This window comes from Myzus persicae, unplaced genomic scaffold, assembly GCF_001856785.1.
Source record: "Myzus persicae strain clone G006 unplaced genomic scaffold, MPER_G0061.0, whole genome shotgun sequence".
In the NCBI taxonomy this organism is placed as follows: domain Eukaryota; kingdom Metazoa; phylum Arthropoda; class Insecta; order Hemiptera; family Aphididae; genus Myzus; species Myzus persicae.
In genome coordinates, this window is record NW_019100691.1 from 1,048,556 (window position 1) to 1,069,092 (window position 20,537).

The 20,537-nt window shown below is 30.9% G+C and overlaps 1 protein-coding gene across 8 annotated transcripts in view; it reads left to right on the forward strand.

The window, feature by feature from the left end:
* LOC111041624 (thiamine transporter 2-like) overlaps positions 1 to 20,130 on the forward strand; it is a 33,733-nt gene extending 13,603 nt beyond the window's left edge. For 2 of the 8 annotated variants that reach the window (XM_022325962.1, XM_022325971.1), the window contains 8 exons: positions 9,634 to 9,804; positions 12,428 to 12,644; positions 13,249 to 13,412; positions 14,448 to 14,564; positions 15,348 to 15,450; positions 17,734 to 17,926; positions 18,377 to 18,509; positions 19,752 to 20,130. In XM_022325962.1, the coding sequence (XP_022181654.1) occupies positions 9,730 to 9,804; positions 12,428 to 12,644; positions 13,249 to 13,412; positions 14,448 to 14,564; positions 15,348 to 15,450; positions 17,734 to 17,926; positions 18,377 to 18,509; positions 19,752 to 19,865 (1,116 nt within the window). In that variant the 5' untranslated portion in view covers positions 9,634 to 9,729 and the 3' untranslated portion in view covers positions 19,866 to 20,130. The other 6 variants (XM_022325943.1, XM_022325936.1, XM_022325984.1 and 3 more) reach the window with 6 other exon arrangements.
* The last annotated feature ends 407 nt before the right edge of the window (positions 20,131 to 20,537 follow it).

The window sequence follows — 20,537 nt, forward strand, 5'->3', positions numbered from 1 at the left end:
AATTTCCATGCTCGGAACCACATTTAAAAAATATTGGAATCCGATTTACTTCAAATTTTAGAATCTAAACCTGACCTTTATTTAATTTTGTGTAGGTACCCCTAAATGAATCAATAAACATAAAATTTTTATCAGGTTGCCTGTCATCTGATAGTGGTGTAATTTTAAAATAACATTATTTTTCTTGTATTACGTCTAATGTAGTAATGTCATATAAATCAAATACTTTTAGATAACTATACTACATGTACCTAACATGCGAAGATTTTTATTATTAGCTATTACTGAGTTCCTTACACTGCACCTATGATATGCATGCATATGGATGCATACATTATGTTACACTTTTGTATAATATCAAGTAAGTTACTATAATTTAAAAAAAACCAAAATTATGTGTAATAAAGAAATATCGATGTTTTAAAAATAGAATTCAATTTCCATAACGATAGTGCCACTTTGCTTTTTAGAAAAAAAGAGGGGAAATGGGGGGATGGGGTCATCTACCACTGGCAGTAGGTACGTAACGCTCATCTTGAAGATGCCCATTTTAAATCTGGTGTTTTATTGCACCTACATGGTTACATACTTACATATCGAGTACGTAATAACTAGGCTAGGATGAAACATACAAATTAACAAGTATAAACGGACTATATGAAGATGGTTAATAGGTTAATACTAAATAATCAAAAATTGCATTCGTTTGAATGTCACTCTAGTCTATAAACATGCATAATATCGACTTCATCTTATCTTATATCGCCATGCAACGATGAGTTGCTACTAACTACAGGCTGCAGCATTGTCTATATGAGTTTCTACAACTTATGACATGACGACAATGAAGGTGATTTTCAACACCCACAAGAAAAGATAGAAAATAGGTACCGATATTGACTTACGGAAATAAATAAAGTCTACTCCAAAAACAAAATAATACAATAAAATATTATTGAAAAATAAATATTCATAATATTACTATATAAGTATATATTTTCTAATCAGCACAATATGATATAATACAATCGACTAGGCCTACTGTTTTAGGTACAAGGTGCGTCTTGAACGATTCGTTTTAAATTTGTATTGTTTACAACAGTTATCGTTTTAATGTACTATAAAAATTTGTTTCACTTGGGTTTAAAAAAACAACAATAGGGCCTAAATGGTGTTGACGATCGTCTTCAGTGTCGACGTATCGTAACATCGAGATAGATAAGAATACTTATACTAAATTATTATTTATCTCGATCGTCACATATTGACTTTTAATACATTAAGTATTAATTTTTAATACTCAGCAGACAAAAGCGATGCAGCTGCCACTGTGGATTTTTGGAAAAATTAACGGACATAGTCACCACTATTCATTTTCGCGTACAATTCGGTAGAAATTCGACCAATGGGTTCGTTTCTGCAGGCGACAGACTTTAACCAGCTCGTCTAACGCGAGTACGCGACGCTAAACAATGTATACAATATATTAAACAACAATTATAGTTTATAACACACACACACCCCAACGCCCGTATAAGTATGAACGTCCACAAGTGTATAGGGAATTTGCAATGTTAAAAAGACAAGTATCTCCCATTGTAAACATTCTAGCTAAACCGATTTACTGCCGAAGATTTGAAATGGGATGTGAATTGTGATGTGTATGTGTTGTGCTGTTTCAAAATCTACTGCGGTAGTAAATCCACTCTACTCGAAGTAGAGTTATTGGAGTGCATATTTTTAATAATAGTTTATGTGATGGCAATCCCGAAGGGTTGAGTGAATTCAGAAACATAATCGGATAGTGGAGGACTATATTTACTACTGTATGGTGTAGTATATACTCTGTATATGTGTGTGTTTGGTGGTAATTGTTTGTTAAATTACTTCGTTGTCAATTTTCTTCGTGGTTTGATTTTTCGTACCCAGCTATTATAAAGTGCGTTTTTTTCTTTTAGTTGCTCAATCTATTATGTATGAACACTTACAATAAGTTGGTCGATTACCTATAAAATATATGCATGTTGATAAAAATAAAATCAAAAATAGAAAATTGTATAAAACCAAGAAACACAAAAAAGATATTTTGACAAAAAAAGGTACAGTAAAAGAAACTAAATTTGAAATAAGCAAAAAAATATGGTAAAAAAATACATTTGATAAAACTAGGGCAACTAGAAAAAAAACTAGGATTACCAAGATGCTAAGATTGTAATAAGAAGAAATATATTTTTTCTTAGAAAAATAAATCATTATTTTATGTTTAGAATTTGACGATTCAGAATAAAAAGTAATAAATAATGATGAAAAGTAAATAACTATTGAAATAGTAAGGTCAGACAGAACGAGTGAACGACCATATAGGTATAGATATAATATATTATTATAGTTTGTAAACAGTAAGTTTATATGATATAATTATAAATACCTATTAAATCTATCTAGCATGAAAAGTATGCGTGTTTTACAATGTTGACATAACCTACGTTATTCATAATAATGATTATACATTATCATTATTCATTACATATATGTATTAACGTACAATTTGCTAGGTTGAAAAAAAAGTTTTAAAAAAAAGAGCACCTACACAGGTTGCAATGGTCAATAGGTTAGGTAAGGTTAGGTTATAAATATTATTTTCTTGAATTACACAATATAAGCATGATATCAACTCCTTTATCGCCGCCGCGACGACCGCAGTTAACGTCCAATACTTATGCCGAATATATTGTATACGTTTCTATACAACCTGTTAGGATTCGACTACCTCGGTGATTTTAAGAGAAGTGGATACCGAGATTCACCGACGAAAATATATAAAAAATCTAGTCCAAAAACATATGTTATGTATATTACTTTTGAATTTTATAATCGGCAGTCGGCATAATTATATACAAGCGTGAAGCGACCAAAGTTCGTTTTCAATTTTTAATATTGTTTATTACAACCACCGTTCTCTTAGGATCTGCAGTTTGTGCCGTGTTCTCTAGCCAATTTTTTTTTTCGATCCTAGAATATCGACATTGCGAGTATTGATGCCTGCGTGATTTGTGAATAGTATTAATACGTAGCCCAACCTAACCTATACTCCAAAAGTATACCTTTTGCGAGATAAACGCATCACGAGGTCCTGCGCGTGATTTTAACGGTGGTATTCCGAGTCGGATAAAATAACAACCACCGCCATCACTATGGATCACTGGAAATTCATAACGGTCATGGTCACAGTTTTCACGTTCACGGTGGAAATACGACCGATGGATTCGTTTCTGACGGCTTACTTGACCGGACCGTCCGTCAACGCGACGCTAAACGAGGTATGTATAAACGGCTATTGTACACACACACGCCCACACATTAAGTATTGACGCCCACGAGTATAGGGTATCTGCAGCTATGTTAAGGAAGACGAATAAACCTTCTACTATTGTAAACATTCTGATCGATTGACTGCTGAAATTCGAAATGTTTTTCATGGCAATCAGATATAAAAATAATTATTTAGGTAATAATCATTTATTAAAATAGGTACCTATTAAATGAAACTTTTTGATAAAAAAAAATGTTTATGTGTTATACTATAATGTAACCTATATACTAACAGTCTAAAACTAAATTATACATTCGATAGTTCGATAAACCGAGTTAAGTAGGCAAATAAAATCAATTTGTAACTTTTAACATTTGTAGCTATATAGTATATTATGTATATCATCCTATTTTTAAGTATTTTCAGCTTATACTTAACGCGTAATAATTATATTTCTTTCGTTATCTACGCGAATATGCCCGACTTTAATAACAGTAAAATGCTTTATGCAGCAGTAATAAAATTAATAATTTATATAATTGTATAATTTATATTATATTAATATAATTGTAGTTCGAATATAATCAATTTGCATACTAACAAAATACGCGTTATTGAGATGGTTTGAAATTATTTTTGGTGTTTCGCATCACGATGTTCGTTGTTGCGGTCCGATACGATGGTGACATTGTAAAATGTGTGTGCACTCGGACTGAATTTATGTACATAAATTCCACCATTAGTGTAATCAATGGTACTAAGTGTTCACTCCGACCAGTAAACTTGCAGTGAGTAGCTATAAATATATGACTAGTATATAATATATACATATTGATATTTGAATATGCCTCGCATAATATACGAGGATATCAATACTATCAATTTATATGAGTGCAGATTGTTGTCTTTGTCCGACTTGTTCGATAAAAGTAATAAGCTTGATGCGACAGCCAATAAGTGTATAGAAAATGAAGTGTAATCAATTTTACATCTAAAAAAAAATACGTTATTGAAATATAGTTTGAGACTATTCGCGGCGGCACCCTGCTGCGTATCGCCCGCGGTCATAATTCGTGGGGGGGGGCTTGCCCCTTCACAATATCTGTTGGAATTTTGGAGGGGGATTGACGGACTTTTGGGGTATTCAGCCCCTCCCCCTCGATTTCCGCCTGTGGCCTTGATGTTCACTGTTGAGCACCGATATGATACTGATATATTATACAATTGATGAGCACTCAAACTCAGTTTTGGTACGTCTATACCACTTTATGAGTACGCTTCCACCGAATAACTAAAGACTAGACTAGACGTATATACATATTTGCATGATTCAAGTAGATACAAATAAATTACGTGACGAATTGGAAATTATAGAGGGACAGGTCCAACCCTGCAACCACAGCACTAGATTAGAACCCTTACTCCATCACAGTCCAGTCACTAGTGAGCTAATATGTTAAAAATTACCAACCGTTTACTTCGTTACGCCTAATTTTTAAACATTGTTCGTTATATATAGATACTTAATAGTCACCTAATGAACTCATATTGTGTGTGGAAATATTTATTGTACATTATTGTTACAGACAATTAATGTCCTAACCGACATTTATCAACCACTTGCCTATTACTCGGCGTACTTACCAAACATTTTTGATTTTCGTCGAAAAACAGACAAGGGATTATTCTAGCTTTTTATTTCTATTTTTCTTCCTACAATCGTCCACGAGTGCTCTTCTTTAGTTTCAATTATCTTTGTTGACAGAGCCGAAAGAACTAACTTTTTTAATTTACATATAAAACTAAATAAATTGTAATGTACTTAAAATTTTAAATAATATAATAGTAATTATACTTAGTAATATGTAGTATGTACTGATGCTTCAGTGCACACTCAAAATCCCCAACGAGTTATATTCGAGTAGCATCATATTGTCAATATTATAATAAAGTCACTCGAAAGTTATTTGTTTAAGTTCAAGTTTCGTCAACCATATGATATATATTTCTCTCAAGACAAAGTATCATATCCATATTGTTATTATGACTCTTTTCTCTACACACATTTCTTGCAGTACGCCAATCTACTCCAGGTGGAGTTTTTTTTCTGTACTTATTTCAATCTGTTGTTCTATCGTGGTGTTTCATATTATACTATTACACGTTCAGTCTACACAACAATAACGACTTTATTGAAGTTATCTTTTTGTATAGTATTTCTTTCTTTATATATAATATAAGGATAACCTTTGTATTTTCTACCTACTGTTTGTATCTCAAAACTTTAATTATATTTTACCCACTCCCCGTGTACTTCACTAGTCACTGAGAGGAACCTACTCAAAATGTGTTTAATCTTAATTTTTTAAACCCCAGATATTAGGTACATGTATGCATATATACATACATACATACATACATACATACATACATACATACATACATACATACATACATACATAAATACATACATACATACATACATACATACATATTACATACATACATACACACATACATATTACATACATACATACACACATGAGTAGATACACTCGTCGAAATATACACTTATCGAAAAAAGTTTAACCACCTCTGTTATATTATACTTAATATGTAACATTGGTTAATAGTAAACTTAATCAATATGTGTGTATTAAATTATTAAATTAACCGTTAACGTTCAATTTGGAAAAATATCCCTGTTATAAATTATAATATTTTTTATACATATGGCAGCATCCAAATCGAGTCCTAAAAACATACTAATTGAGTACCAGGAAAAACTTCACTTTAAGATTTGAGCAACTATAACAATAAAAATTGATGTTCAAAATTATATAAAGAAAAAATAGGTAAAGTGACTATCCTAAGGTTAGGTTCAATTAATGATTTTTACTCTTTTCAATCAAAAAAAGCTATAAAAAAATATACCAATATTAACAAGAAATTACCTTCTTAAATTTAATACCTTATTTTCTTAAAATTAGTTTGATTTTAATATGTAAATATTGTCGGTACTAAAAAAGTACAAAGTATAGCCACTTTACCCACACTGCAGGTTGCTAGGTACAGATCTAGATCAAAGATATGGCGGGGCGGGAACAATATTTTTATATCACAAGTCCAATACATTACAATATACCCTTCATTCTTAATTTAAAATGTTTGCCAATACTAGTATTATCTTAATGTTGTAGTTAATAAATTAATTAATGGTTTATATTAAATAAAAAAATCCAACCGTCTTTTCATATTATGGCTTTTTTTAAAAAAAAAGTCAATGTTTATGAAACTTGGAGACATAATATAGCTGGGGGAGACCTGGATCCGTCCCTCTTGGTTGGGTAAACTCTGTAAAAATATTATTACGAATATAGTGTGACTCAAATTACATGTTACCTGTAATATTATAATGTCCATTTAAAATATATTAAAAATGGTTTGAATAACATTTTATTAAGTATAATAAATCTTAGTCAAGCAAAGTTACCACTTGGCCAACAAAATCACTCATTGGATGGCTAATTTTCCCGGAACGATACCATTAAAAAATCTATATATTCTAGGATCTTATATTGACGGCTGAGTACTTATATGATCAAACAAATATTGTTTTGAAATCTTAGAAAATTCTGATCAAAAAACACTAGATCGAATAAAATATAAAATAATACGATATAATCTTAATGTATTTTATAATTTTATAATGATAATAATATAATTTTATAATTGTATAAGTATTCATTACTTTTCTGGGACCAGCTAGGCGAGAAATCGAAGAAATAATATTAAAACACGAACACATGTAACTAGAAGGCAAAATAATGACTGATTCTAGTGGTCAATGGTCATAAGCAAAAACAAAGCTGGATTCCATCATCTTTGCAAAGCTACACAGCGGAGAATACTCAAATGGCGAATTTACCTTTGTTTCCCCTACCAGCCTACCCCTATTCTCTACGTGGCCACGAGGGTAGTCGGACAAAAGATCCCGGAAAGAATAAAGCCCAGAAAAAAAATCTTGCTATAACAAAGCACAAAAGAATAAACTTAACACGGCAAAAAAGCAAACGCAGATAAATGTCCATGCTTGTGCCAAAAATAGTACAACTGTACTATTTTATATTTTTAAAATATTTCGTTTATTTTAATTCGAAAAAATATAATACAATAATAGTGTATACTATATTATAATAAAGATAACAGATGTTGGTCATAAATAATAGTAATCACTGATTTAACTAAGATGAAAAAAAAAATATATGAAGTCTATTGGTATGTAATGTGTATATATTCTCCTTTTATAAAACTTGAGTAACGAACTAATATTATAGGTAAGTACTATTGCCTTGTATTGACTTATTATATTTTAGTTTGTATAGTTGTGTAATTTTTGTATAAAAATAGAATATACGTATAACTGATGTTTCTTGACTCAATATAAAACAATTTATAATTCTAAATTATAACTTATAACACCATAGACTATGTACGCATATTGTGTTCATATTTATATTTAAATTTTTTCTGGTCTTTTTTTCTGTGGGATTTTTTTTAGCGATTCGGCTATGCGCGTGGTTGTGCAATAAGTATGTCTATTACGCCGGGACTCAACTAGTATAATAATTATTATAAAAGTATTTTAAAAGTCGGTACTCAATGTAGATAAATGTTTATAAAAATCGGGACTTGACTAGGACAATTTGAAAATTGTGTTTTCTTCTTAGAACTCAATATTCGAGTATAACGTTTCATTATTTTTAATTTACATTAAAAATTGTAGACGGTGTAGATTATATTTATTTTTTCACGTCAAAGAATTAATGTACCTTTAAAATTTGTATTAGATACATGATATAAATCCATCATTAAAATCAACTACCTGAAAATCGGAGGAGCCAGCTGAACAACACTTGTATTGTCGAAATAGTTGTTAAAAATCGTTTTCATTTCGATTAATACATTGTATTATTATTCTGTGGGAGTTCGTCGAATCGATAACTCAAACAAACTCAAAGACCTTTTTTTTGTTTCCGGCGCACACGTGTCGGTCCTGAATTATTAACCATTTTCAGTTTTGGAAAAAGCGAGCAAAAGTCACGTATATAATATGACTGTCGTAAAATCAATTCTTTATAATGTAAATAGACAAAGCCAAAATCATCGAATGGAAGGAACAAAAAAAAATAAACCATTCTTCCTTAATTTAAAAAAATCTATTTTGTGTTTTGTGTCAAAGTCGCCGGAAAGAAAAAACCAAAAAGAAACAGAAGCTTGAAAATAACAAAATGAATCGTGTGAAAGCAGTATTAAGCTTTCGTGACGAAACAAGCGGAATCGTTAATGCGATTTCGAAAACCATTATTATTTCGTCGGTGTATACTTAGGTATATACTTATAACTTATATAGTTGAATACTACAAAATATTACGTAAGAGTGTTGCCAGAATAACCAGCAATGGAAATGGCATAAGTGTATTTATTTATTTTTTAATTCTCAAAATTCGGGGTACGTCAAACGTTTTTTCCACTCTTAAGCACCACGGCAGTGTCCAATTTTATGAACACAAAAAATATATAAATATGATGATATTAATCGTTGGAATATTGGCGTTTACAACCGAAATTAGTTTTTAGTTTCTATACGAAGTTATATTTAAAAAATAATTCGGCCCGATTATAACATAATACATCAAAAATCCGTGTAATCCGAATGCACATAACAATTGTACAAAATGAAGGTGTCTCAATAATTCATATTTTTTATTAAAAAGAAGATACAAGGGTTGGTTTGATTCGAATTCCAATATATATTCTTAAAATAATCAAGTTTAAATACAGTTTGCTTACAAATGCTCTATAACATGATCCCTCACTGTCCGTCCGGCGTACCTGTATTTACGGTACTCGAATTCCAGGGATTAGCGATTGTAATTTAATGTATAAGATGAAGACGTTTGTAAAAAAAAAATACTAATTAAAACTTGATTATCTTAAGAATATATTCTACTTCGACCTACCCCTGTGTTTTCTTTTTTTAAATAAATATTTATTTATATTTTAAATCGGACAAGGGCTTTTAAGACATCCAGCATTACGTGCAATGCTGCACTATTATGTAATATACTATAATGTAGTTGGTTATTATTGGTTATTGCATAATATACGATCATAATCTTATAAAGTATACACCTTGTGCAGCTGTATCTACGAATAAAAATAAGGTCAAGCTTGGATTTAAGTTTTTTTTTCAAACAAATCCCGAGGAAGTCCAAATATTTATATTGTATTATCGGTTGTGCTACTGTTTTGCGCAGGTTTCCAATGTATTTACACCGATCAGGATATACTTAGGAGTGATCGGATCGTTTCTGGTGTTCCTGTCGTCCGACTACTTGCGATACAAGCCGGTGATGGTATTCAACGGGATGCTGGGTATAGTGGCATACGCCAATCTGGTCAATTCGCCCACGACGTTTCGAATAATGGTATAATTAGTATGATACGTAGGTATATGAAAGAGCACCCCGAGTACCTATATTTTGACATATTTTTAACGAGGCGCATATATATTATAGTGCGTTAGAAACAAAGAACCAGCCACGGGGGAAGCCTTTTTTCACATATTTATTATTAAATAATAGACATAACAAGTAATATTGGTATTTGGAGAAAAAAGCCCCGGAAAAAAGGAACAATATCAAAATACGGTAAAAAAAAAAGCCCCGCCTATAGGAAAAAAAGCCCGGTACCAACTAAGTACATAACAATTTTTTTTATTAAAGCATATATTTCATCATTTTTAATTTATTTTTAAACAATATATTATTATTTATCAATGGCCATATATCTATAACCATATAATATATATAATATATAATTTTTATATACTTTTATATCATAATAATATTTAATTAAATAATAAACCTAATATTTTAAACTACTTAGGTATAAACATACATTTGAAATATAAGAGATTAAAGTACCTATATACTATATAGTAATAAAAGTAATTTACATTTGACTTTATTTTAAAAATTATGAAGGTATTATATTTTATTGTAGACTCTATCTTAGTATCTACAACATTTTATTATTAAAAATGTGGTTTTTTCATTCATGTAGTTATAGTAATAATGATATGAATATATTAGATTTTCTAATGGCGGTTAGCCACAACATTAAAAATCAATGCTACTAAATAATTTTTTTAATTTTTTAACTTAAAACATTTTTTTAATTATGTACAAATGACAAAAGACAATTATATTATGGATTGCAACTATACTTGTATATTTTATAAGAGTAATGTATCTCAAGGAATGTTATTTATGGAATGATATTTAACTGTGATATAATTAGTTATTGTTTAATGTCATATACTAAATATAATTTTTTTTAAATAACTACCTTTATGTAACTACTTTTTAATCAAATAAATGTACCAACTAGTACCTGTAATAAATTAGATGCATAATAATATAATAAAATAGTTTAATAATTAATAAAATAAGTGTAATGATTACATTATGATATTATGATTATATGTAATCATGCAAATCAAAAAAAAAAGAATCATGTATATAGTACGTGGCTTTTTTTTCCTATAGACGGGGCTTTTTTCACCGTATTATGATATTGGGCCTTTTTTTCCGGGGCTTTTTTTTTCTTAGATTCGTAATATTTCATAGGTAGGTATTATAGACACCGGCTCTGAAATCTAAATATGAGGTACGGCCCAGTGGGAATTTTCCCACCTGTACGCATGCCTAGTTCGCTCCTGCAAAAAAATATCTATTGATCTACAAAACCAAGAAACTTTGTTTTTTTACAAGAAAACGCGTTTAACAATAATATAATATTTTAAAACATCAAACATCCGAGTTATCTAATAAATGAGAGATCTTTCAATATGTCGGCCGGGAGAAGAGTGCTGAGATATTATATTATTACTATAAGTTATATATATATAAATAATAATTAATAATAATATATGTACAAATCTTATATCATTGTATAATACTGGGACTAATACCTTCCAGTAATTCCCTAAAGGCTATAATAATGTGGCACCATATAGTTTGTAAGCATTCACATGCTGCCTACATATAATACTTCAATAATTAATTGCAGTACCTATCAGAGTAACCGAAAAAATGTTTTCCCGAGACAATATAGTCTTGTGAGTTGTGAGAGTTGAGCTATAATAATTGTTGGTTACCAGTGCATTTTATTTATACAATATATATAATTATGTATAATTAATTCCCAAACGTCATACATATTATTTGTTAGGTGGGGGGGGGGGAGTGTGGGACATTTAGGCGTAACTGTTTGTACTTGTCAGTTTTGGCGTGAGACGTTAGGACTTAAGACTGTATAAGTATCTTATTATCGCACTGTTATTTTCTTATTTAACCAGTGTCAATGTTTCGCCACCTACCGGAAATAATGATCATAAATTATTAGTAAATTTGATTTTTTTTTCATTTGTCATCGTGTTCTTTGGCGGTGGAGTACCTCTTGTTTAGAAATAAAATCGTTTCATGTACGAACATGATTTTTTACTTATATTGTACCTATTTGTTCTATCAGTAACCCGTTCAAAAATGAAAGCTGTCCCAGATACTCTTAATGAGTTGATTTCATGGCCGATTACCATAACATAATATATGTAACATTTTCACCATCTAAAGATCTATAATAATAGTATTTATAAGTTGAAAGTGGTTCTGGGAATAACAGAATTTATTTTAATTGGAATAAGTCATAAAGTTCATACTATTTATTTCATTCAAAAACATGTGATGTATTGATGAAACATTTACGACGATATCTCTCATATTTGCAAAAGCTTATGTGATTTTTGTTGAGCATTAAACGTGCCTACATGCCATTAGTTTTGCACTTTTGCCCTATGACAAGTTTATAGAAGATTATTCGAAACATAACGTGATTTGAAATCAGGCTATATGGTTCCATTTCAATGTCTTTAAATTTCGGATTAGCAGTAATGAAGCCAGAAAAAAAAATATTTTACATTTAAATTTATTTGTGCCTAGTGGGATGTGTACCTACCTATACGGTCGCGTGTGTGCGTGTGTCCAACAGGTGACCGAGGTTTGCTTGTCGTTGTTCGCGTGCATCGAGATGGCGTATTACGGTTACCTGTACTCCAAGATCCAGGACAAAGAACACTATCAGATAGCCACAGGGTTCGCCAAATCCGGGATGTTAAGCGGCACGTGCGTGGGCGGCCTCTTGGGTCAGCTGGTGGTCTACTTCAGCGAACGAAATTACTCCGAATTGCCTTACTACAGTCTCGCCTGTACGGTTTACGAAATGGTTTATTTTTTTGTATTTTTTTTATTTGATGCACAAGTGACGTCTGATTGCAAACCCGGGCGATGGGGGAAAAAAATCTTACAAAAACATGAATTATCAGAATATGTGTGTTTATTTGTGCCATGCTTGAACAAAATTTTTGGAAAAAATAATTTATACATTATGTATTTTACCTATTTTTAACATTACCATTGTAATTCATTTTCTAAAGCACAATATAACCACCAATTACAACGCACATACACATACCTACCCTTATATGAATATTATAATATACTCAATAGTGGCGTAACTACAGAGAACGATGTAGGTGATATAATTACATTATTATCACCCGCCATAACATTTGTTTGCTATGTTATTTTGTAATTTTTATCATTTTATTATAAAAGTTAGTTGGGACTTGTCCTGTAATATATGTATCACGTGTTTTCTATTCTAGGTCACACACACACACACACACACACACACACACACACACACCATGGTCCAAGTTACGCTAGTTGACACTCGTAGTCCGACGTTCCTGTTCGAGTATCTAGTGTTATTGATGTAAGGATATGTAACTGGTTAATTTTTTTTTCCAGTCGTGACATTTGCGACCGCATGGGCGTGCTTTTTGCCATCCGTCGGAAACAGCAAAACGTTCATTCGTGCGGGAGACGTCGGTGGTGATGGTTTCTCAAATGCGGCCATCCTAGACCCATCTATACCCAAGTACTCGTCGACCAAAAAAACCGACACACCAAACGTGAGAATTTGAGTAGCATGTGCACACGATGTCGTCTCCCCAGGGTGGTAAAGTTCTTGTCCGAAAACCACCATTATATTTTCGCCCAAAACGAGTATCAAGATTAGTTTTTCCAGTTCTCCCGAGGTGTTGTTTTTCCCTTCTCGCCCAAGTTTTTTCAGTCAACATAGGAAATCCATTTAGGAATCATTCAGATACATTTTTTACACTTACTTATATTTAAGTAGCTTATTAAAGCTTTTATATTTAAAATATTAACTATCCAGAGCATAGAAAATACTAATTATTTTTTAAAATCAATAATTTTAAACACAATACTGACTATGAGAATGTATTAATTTATCATAATTGTCAGTAGGCACTTATTGTCACTCGCTGTCACTTATTCAAATGCAATTATTATACGCCTGGAGTGAATTTAAATAATGTTTTTATCACAGTATATTAATTTTTTCTTAAGCTATCAAAGTTTACACTAGAAGCTAATAATAATAATGATTAAAAAAAAAATATGTTGATTTTAAAGTTAGTCTTTAATTGATGTTTTTTTTTTTCATTAAAAAAGAAAGCCTCGACCATTGGCTTGTTTTACATAATATGGTACTTTATAACAATTTTTGTGTTTAATCTTCAGGGCGTTATAGTTTAATAAGCTTAAACTAAACTAAAATGTGAAGATAAATAAATTTCCTTTGAATATTTTTTTATATTATACGAGTACAATGACTAAAACGTATGTATTTTTTTTAAACATCTACGATTGATTTGTAATTCAACCATATAGGTATATTATGTAATACGTATTAAACTATTGACAATAGTTTTTGGTGGATAAATCATTTAATGTCTTGCTCAAGTCTTACAAAATTATTGGTTTTGCAATTTATATTTAGACAATATTCAGACATAGATCACTATTAACGTCGGTAGATTGCGTACACACGACACTGCATGCATGTTAGGTTAAGTTAAATCCTCAGATCTCATTATACAAGAGACATATTATTTTATTTGATACACATAATTGAGTTTCAGATCGTGCCATCTGAGATTGTGTTCGACCACTTCTGCGACTTCAGACATTCGTACGCCGATAGTAAGGTTTTGATGTGGTCCATTTGGTACGTCATAGCCATGGCAGCGTTCACGCAAGTATACATGACATTATTATGATGTACAGTATATTTAAATCTCTTTGAAATATTCAATCTGTATGATAAATATAAAAAAAAAATATATATAGAATTTTTAAATTTAAAGATATATTGTAGTAATTACTGCAGACCCTTACTTAAGTGAACACTGTGATAGACATGTTGTATACATAAATGTACAAAAATAATACATTATACAAATTATAATATCAAGTGTTTAAAAAAATAATTCATAAGTACATTTTTTAGATATTTTATTAGTTACACAATATTATTATATTAATTTTGTAATTAAAAATTTCTATCAAGAAAAGTAAAAGATATTATTATTTTTAAATTAATACAACTAAATACTTCACCAATGATTATAACTATGCACATATTTCATACTTCAATATTTTCATTGTTATTTTACAACTATTTTATAGGCACATAATATGTTAACGGCTTAAGCCGTTGCTATAATCGTCTATAAAACTGCGGCCTATAACCTATATAGGTTTGTTTTTAATTCCAATGTAGGGGGAAACGTAGGTGCGTGAATACTTTTAAAATTAAAACATTTCAAAGTTAAAATTTCGAATGAAATATTTCATAAAAAAGTCATAAGCCTGCGCACAGGATATTCAGAAAAGTTTTAAACAAACACGCACTTACAAGCTTTTTGAACACTGTGTAGGTAGGATGTATGTATTACCTAATATAATATGTATGTAAAATGAATCCTTATAATGATCGTTTTCTGTAATTTCGTTAATTTCTTGTTTTTATTTTTCCGCAGACCAATTTATACGTAAATATTTTGTATACGTACATAGCAGCCGAATCGGACGATAAGCACATGTTGCTAAACGGTGTAGTCGATTCTCTGGCAACCATGTGCGGTGAGTATCATATTCGTTTAGTTTTAAATTTGATAGAAATGTCCCATATTATATAGTATACTAAACGATTAGTAAGAAACATGTTATGATAATTCATTATAATATACGGTGCGCAATCCGAAAAACGCAAAGAAATAGAATAATATATTACGAAAATGCTTCAGGTATACAACAAGTTCTCTGCATTTGTATCAGAAAACTATATATTTGTACATATAAGTATAGGTGCAACGAAAAAATAAAATAGGTAAAAAGACCATACATAGTTATGGATAGTTATGAGTTCATTGATTGCCAAAGCCCAAAGATCAATATAAGAGGTGGGTTTATATTGTGTTATCTGATACAATATTTTTAATATTATTTCCAGAAGACTGACAGAAGTTTTGATTAACTATTATGTAAATTTGAACTAAACTTAAAATTTTTGTATAGTACCATTTTCCATTTGTACCAATAACTCAAGCATAACAGCCGTGTGTAAGGGGTAACTGTTTGAGATAAAACCATTACTTTGAACATATAAATTACATATTGTACCTATATTAGGCATAGTGTTTTATTTTATTAAGTTTGTCCAACAGTAAGTATTATCATTTAATTTTCATTTACGTATTATTATTATTATTAGTTGTACCAACGATTTGATTTATACAATTTTCATTCACATTCCGTAATCAATAATTATCACCTTGCCTGTCAATAATTGAGCAGAAGATGATCCAGCGACGAGTGGCGTATATTTGTCACCCATCGGTATATACAAACGGTTACAATTATAATTATTCTCTTATTCACTAATGGTTTACATTATATTATCTGAAAATATTATTATATTAAACTTAAGTAACGAAAAAAAAATCCATTTAAAACAAACTGATTTTATACACTGAAACATGAAATTCGTATATTCTGTAACTCATATATGGGCACTCACAATAAGGGTTGGCTCCCAGTCCTTGTCCAAAAACAGTTACTGTCCAAAATATATTTACAATATACATTTTTCATAATTCACCGACATCAAAAACAAAATATATAACTAATTTGCGCTAGTGTATACAATTACCGCTAAAACACTTATTGTGAAATGTTATAATAATAAATTAATTAATGGCCTGACTAATGATATTATTACACAATTTGACCATAATAATAGAGTTGTAGGAGTAGGAGTAGATGAGCTGTACCTACTGTTAAACATACAGGTACACAAATAGTACAGGCATTATTGGTCATATTAGAGCCGCTATGCACAATTGTTTATGGTGTTTATTTGTTTATTGCACAAATTGCAAAGGGACCGCTAATGTTTTAGGGGCCATTAGCTCACAATGGTTTATTCATTAATGATTTAGTGATACAACCGAGTTTATTCAACTCGGCAATGAAGTCACATTCGCGGTCGAACGACGAGGATAATTAATATCAACGCATAATATATTATAGAAAATGTAAAAGTATTCAAATTAATTTATTATAATTGTGTGTGTGTGTGTGTGTGTGTGTGCGTGGATGACAATAAAAAGTTGTTGTATGCAAATCGTGCACTAACAATAATATGTATACGCCATATTTATTTTATAATAACTGAAAATAGTATAATATATCCACGTACCAAATAATAATGCTTTCCTACTATATTTGACAAACAGAATAAAACTTAATTTTATATTTCAAATAATTGTCTCACCTCAAAGAGTTACACTTTATGTACTTAAATACTTGCATCTTTGTACCGTTCTGCTAGAATTATTGGTACTCAGGTGCAATGCAAACATCTTAGACATGTTTGAAATTTACATAACAGTTTTTCAAAACTTCTGATAAACATCCAGAAATAATTTCTGAACGTTTTCTAGATGTTTTTGGTCATAAACCTTTAGCAATAAAATTCCACCACCTTATACAGTTTTTACACTCTTTTTTTTTTACTTTTTTTTGTATGCTGTATATATATTTACAGTATATTTCTATTTACTACGTTTTTCTCGGGTCATACATTATGCATCGAAGGAGATCTAACCATTCTACAATGTGCACCTTTGCTGATTCGAACCCGGGCCCCCGTCGAGGGTGACATCTCTCTCTGGACAGGAATAACGACTGTTCAGGGAAAGACTACCCCCCTCTCCTCCTTTAAAACTTATCATGATACAAACGTATGCGATTGCTCGTCATATTAAAATTGTGCCACAAAGTTGAACAATCTATAATAATAGCCATACGGAAAAATAACAAATTTATGACGTGAAATCTCTATGATATATTACTTAAATACAGCGGCGATAAGTACTTATCAAATCGGCAAGGTGAACGTGAACTGGAATTATTACGGATACACGTTCTTGGCTTTCAGTTCTCTGGTGCTCGCATTGCTCCTGTCCCTGGGCTACTATTCGAAAAATATCCTTGTCGTGTACTTCATGTACATCTGCTTCGACACGATTGTGCAATCCATCTTCGTCATAGCGATGTAAGTATATGAGATTATATGTACTATAAAACATTATATAATACTTAACATTACATTATGGGTATCCTGCAGCGCAAGGCCACATCTTCTTGAAGTGTTACACATTCGTTATTGATACATGCCCACCAATACGTCGTATTAAAAACCTGCAAAGACTTTTCATGGCAGCGTGAATTGGTTGTATTTAAATCCACGAAAACCAAATATCTCTAATCAATAGTTGTTTTATTGGCCTGATGCTGTAGATGCGTTCGAGTATTGTTGATAAATTATCATGGGATTTCAAGCCAATAGTTTTAAATTAGATATAATTTGATTTTGTGTCTTATGTATGGATTATAGTAGGTAGGATAGTATTACAATAGTACCTATAAGTTTATGGTATATGCACAATTAGTGTACAACTATAATATTATCACCACACACGAGTATACCCTCTTTTCGTTTCAGGTCACAAATCGCCAAACAACTAAAACACGATTTCTATACCTCGGTACTGGGATTCAACGCTTTCTTGGGCTTGGTTCTGTCCACGTGCTTGACGTCACTCCTGATACGCATTGGAACGATCCTGCCAGTCAGGGTGAGATCAACAATTGATATTGACGTTTTTATATTCATATACATAATATTGTACACACACATCACACTCACATAATATACATATGAAACAGCTTTAGGTATATATAATGCTCATGTTTTATGAAGGAGGAGCAGGGATGTGAACGAAACGCGTAACGTCATTGACGTAAAAAGCATATGAAATGACGTAAACATTAAAAAATAAATAGTCAAATACAAAATGCGATTCGTCCATATTCTTTTTTTGTCGATATATTTTATATGAGTTGTGAATAAACAATATCATAACAGTTCAAAATTACCTAAAAAAGTTATCGGTTGACAATTCTCTGTGAATTTTTTAATATGTTTCATAAAATAACCATTTTTGTGGAACTTCTACCATCGTATACTGTGTATAAAAGTGTCTATCAGCCAATCAATATGTAAGACATGGGTTTCAAAATTTTAATTTTTAGTTATAAGCAATTACTGATTGAGTACTTACTAAGTTTTGACTCAATATTTTCATTAAGGTACGCTGGTTGATTGGTATATGTATTCAAAAAAGCTAGTTTTCGACCGGATAACCTCTACAAAGTGGTCGATGTGACAAGTATTTCCAATAAAAATAAATTACCTTCGAATACCCTCAAATATCGAATTTTATAGTTTCAAGTTCAATTCTATGTGCATATAATCGACCGAAAATGGTAAAGGTCCGTTGTTCTGACCTCGACCTGCAATGAGTTAAGTTATTGTACAATGGTACAGCTGCAGGTACCACCATCATATTAAAATCAAAGTCGGAACAAACTTCCTTTTAAACGAATTATGAAGTTTAAAAACACATTCATCCATTCCTTTTCTTTTAACTTATTATTATACTTTGCACAAAAGTCCGAAAACTATTTCCGAGTTCCGGATACAATATATTATGATGTACACTCCTCCTAATAGTATAATACTTAAGTCGAAATAATATAAATATTTTAAATGGAACAAAATATGTGCGTTACAGAGAGCACAGTTGAACAAATTGATGTATTTAAGATTTATTATTCAAAACATTTCCAACTATTTATTTCAATCGAATTAATTGAATGTCAAATATTTTAGGTTACCTGCGGGTGACTTAAAACTTTAAACAGATGATAACAAATAACGTCCACATTAGGCGAATTGACTTATCCTAAATTAAATCGCTCAAGTATTTTATTTGTACAGTGCAAACTAACATCCGGAATCGAATGGTGTGTTTCAGTTTTTGGTGTACAGCAGTACGTTCATGATTCTTGGAGTCGGGTACGGGTGTGCTGCTATCATTCTAGCCACGAAGGAGAAGGCCGGGAAAAGACATTTCAGGCAGCTGCCTTAGCAGTATATATTGAAGGCATCGATTTATCGCATAACCAACACAATCCACCATCAACGACACTGCGACCCACTAAATATAAGACTCAAACACCAAATCCGTGGTGTTAGACTATAATATGGTTTTACCATATGTCATAATAATATTTCCTTATCTCTTGGCTCTTAATACGAAAATCGCCCATTATCTACTTTTGTTACTATTATATCGAACAACTTGTAACGGTTACCGCAAATATTATAATATATATATTATAGTTCAGAGCGAATTACGTTTTATTATGGAGAAAATCAATTTCAAAAGTGTATTCATGGGTGAATATTATTGCTTTCAATCGAGAGAGATATCACACAGCAATCGATATTTTAAAGTTCAAATAAATATTAAGTTAAGTCTTATTAAATAAGACTCAATATTAAGACATGATAACATATTAACATAATATTGTAATTTATAACTTTCATATTATATAATAATACAGTGACGTGTGGGTAATGGCGTTCTATGTATATTAGTCAGGGTGCCATTTGTTTTTCTAAAATCATATTTTCTCCCTGAGGATACGCCATTTGTTAGTAATAAAATATACTTCGCCTATTATTAATTCTATAAGTTTTGAGTCAGTCATATTATGTCAAAACATGCCTGAACATTAAGCCTAATGTTTCAGTATTA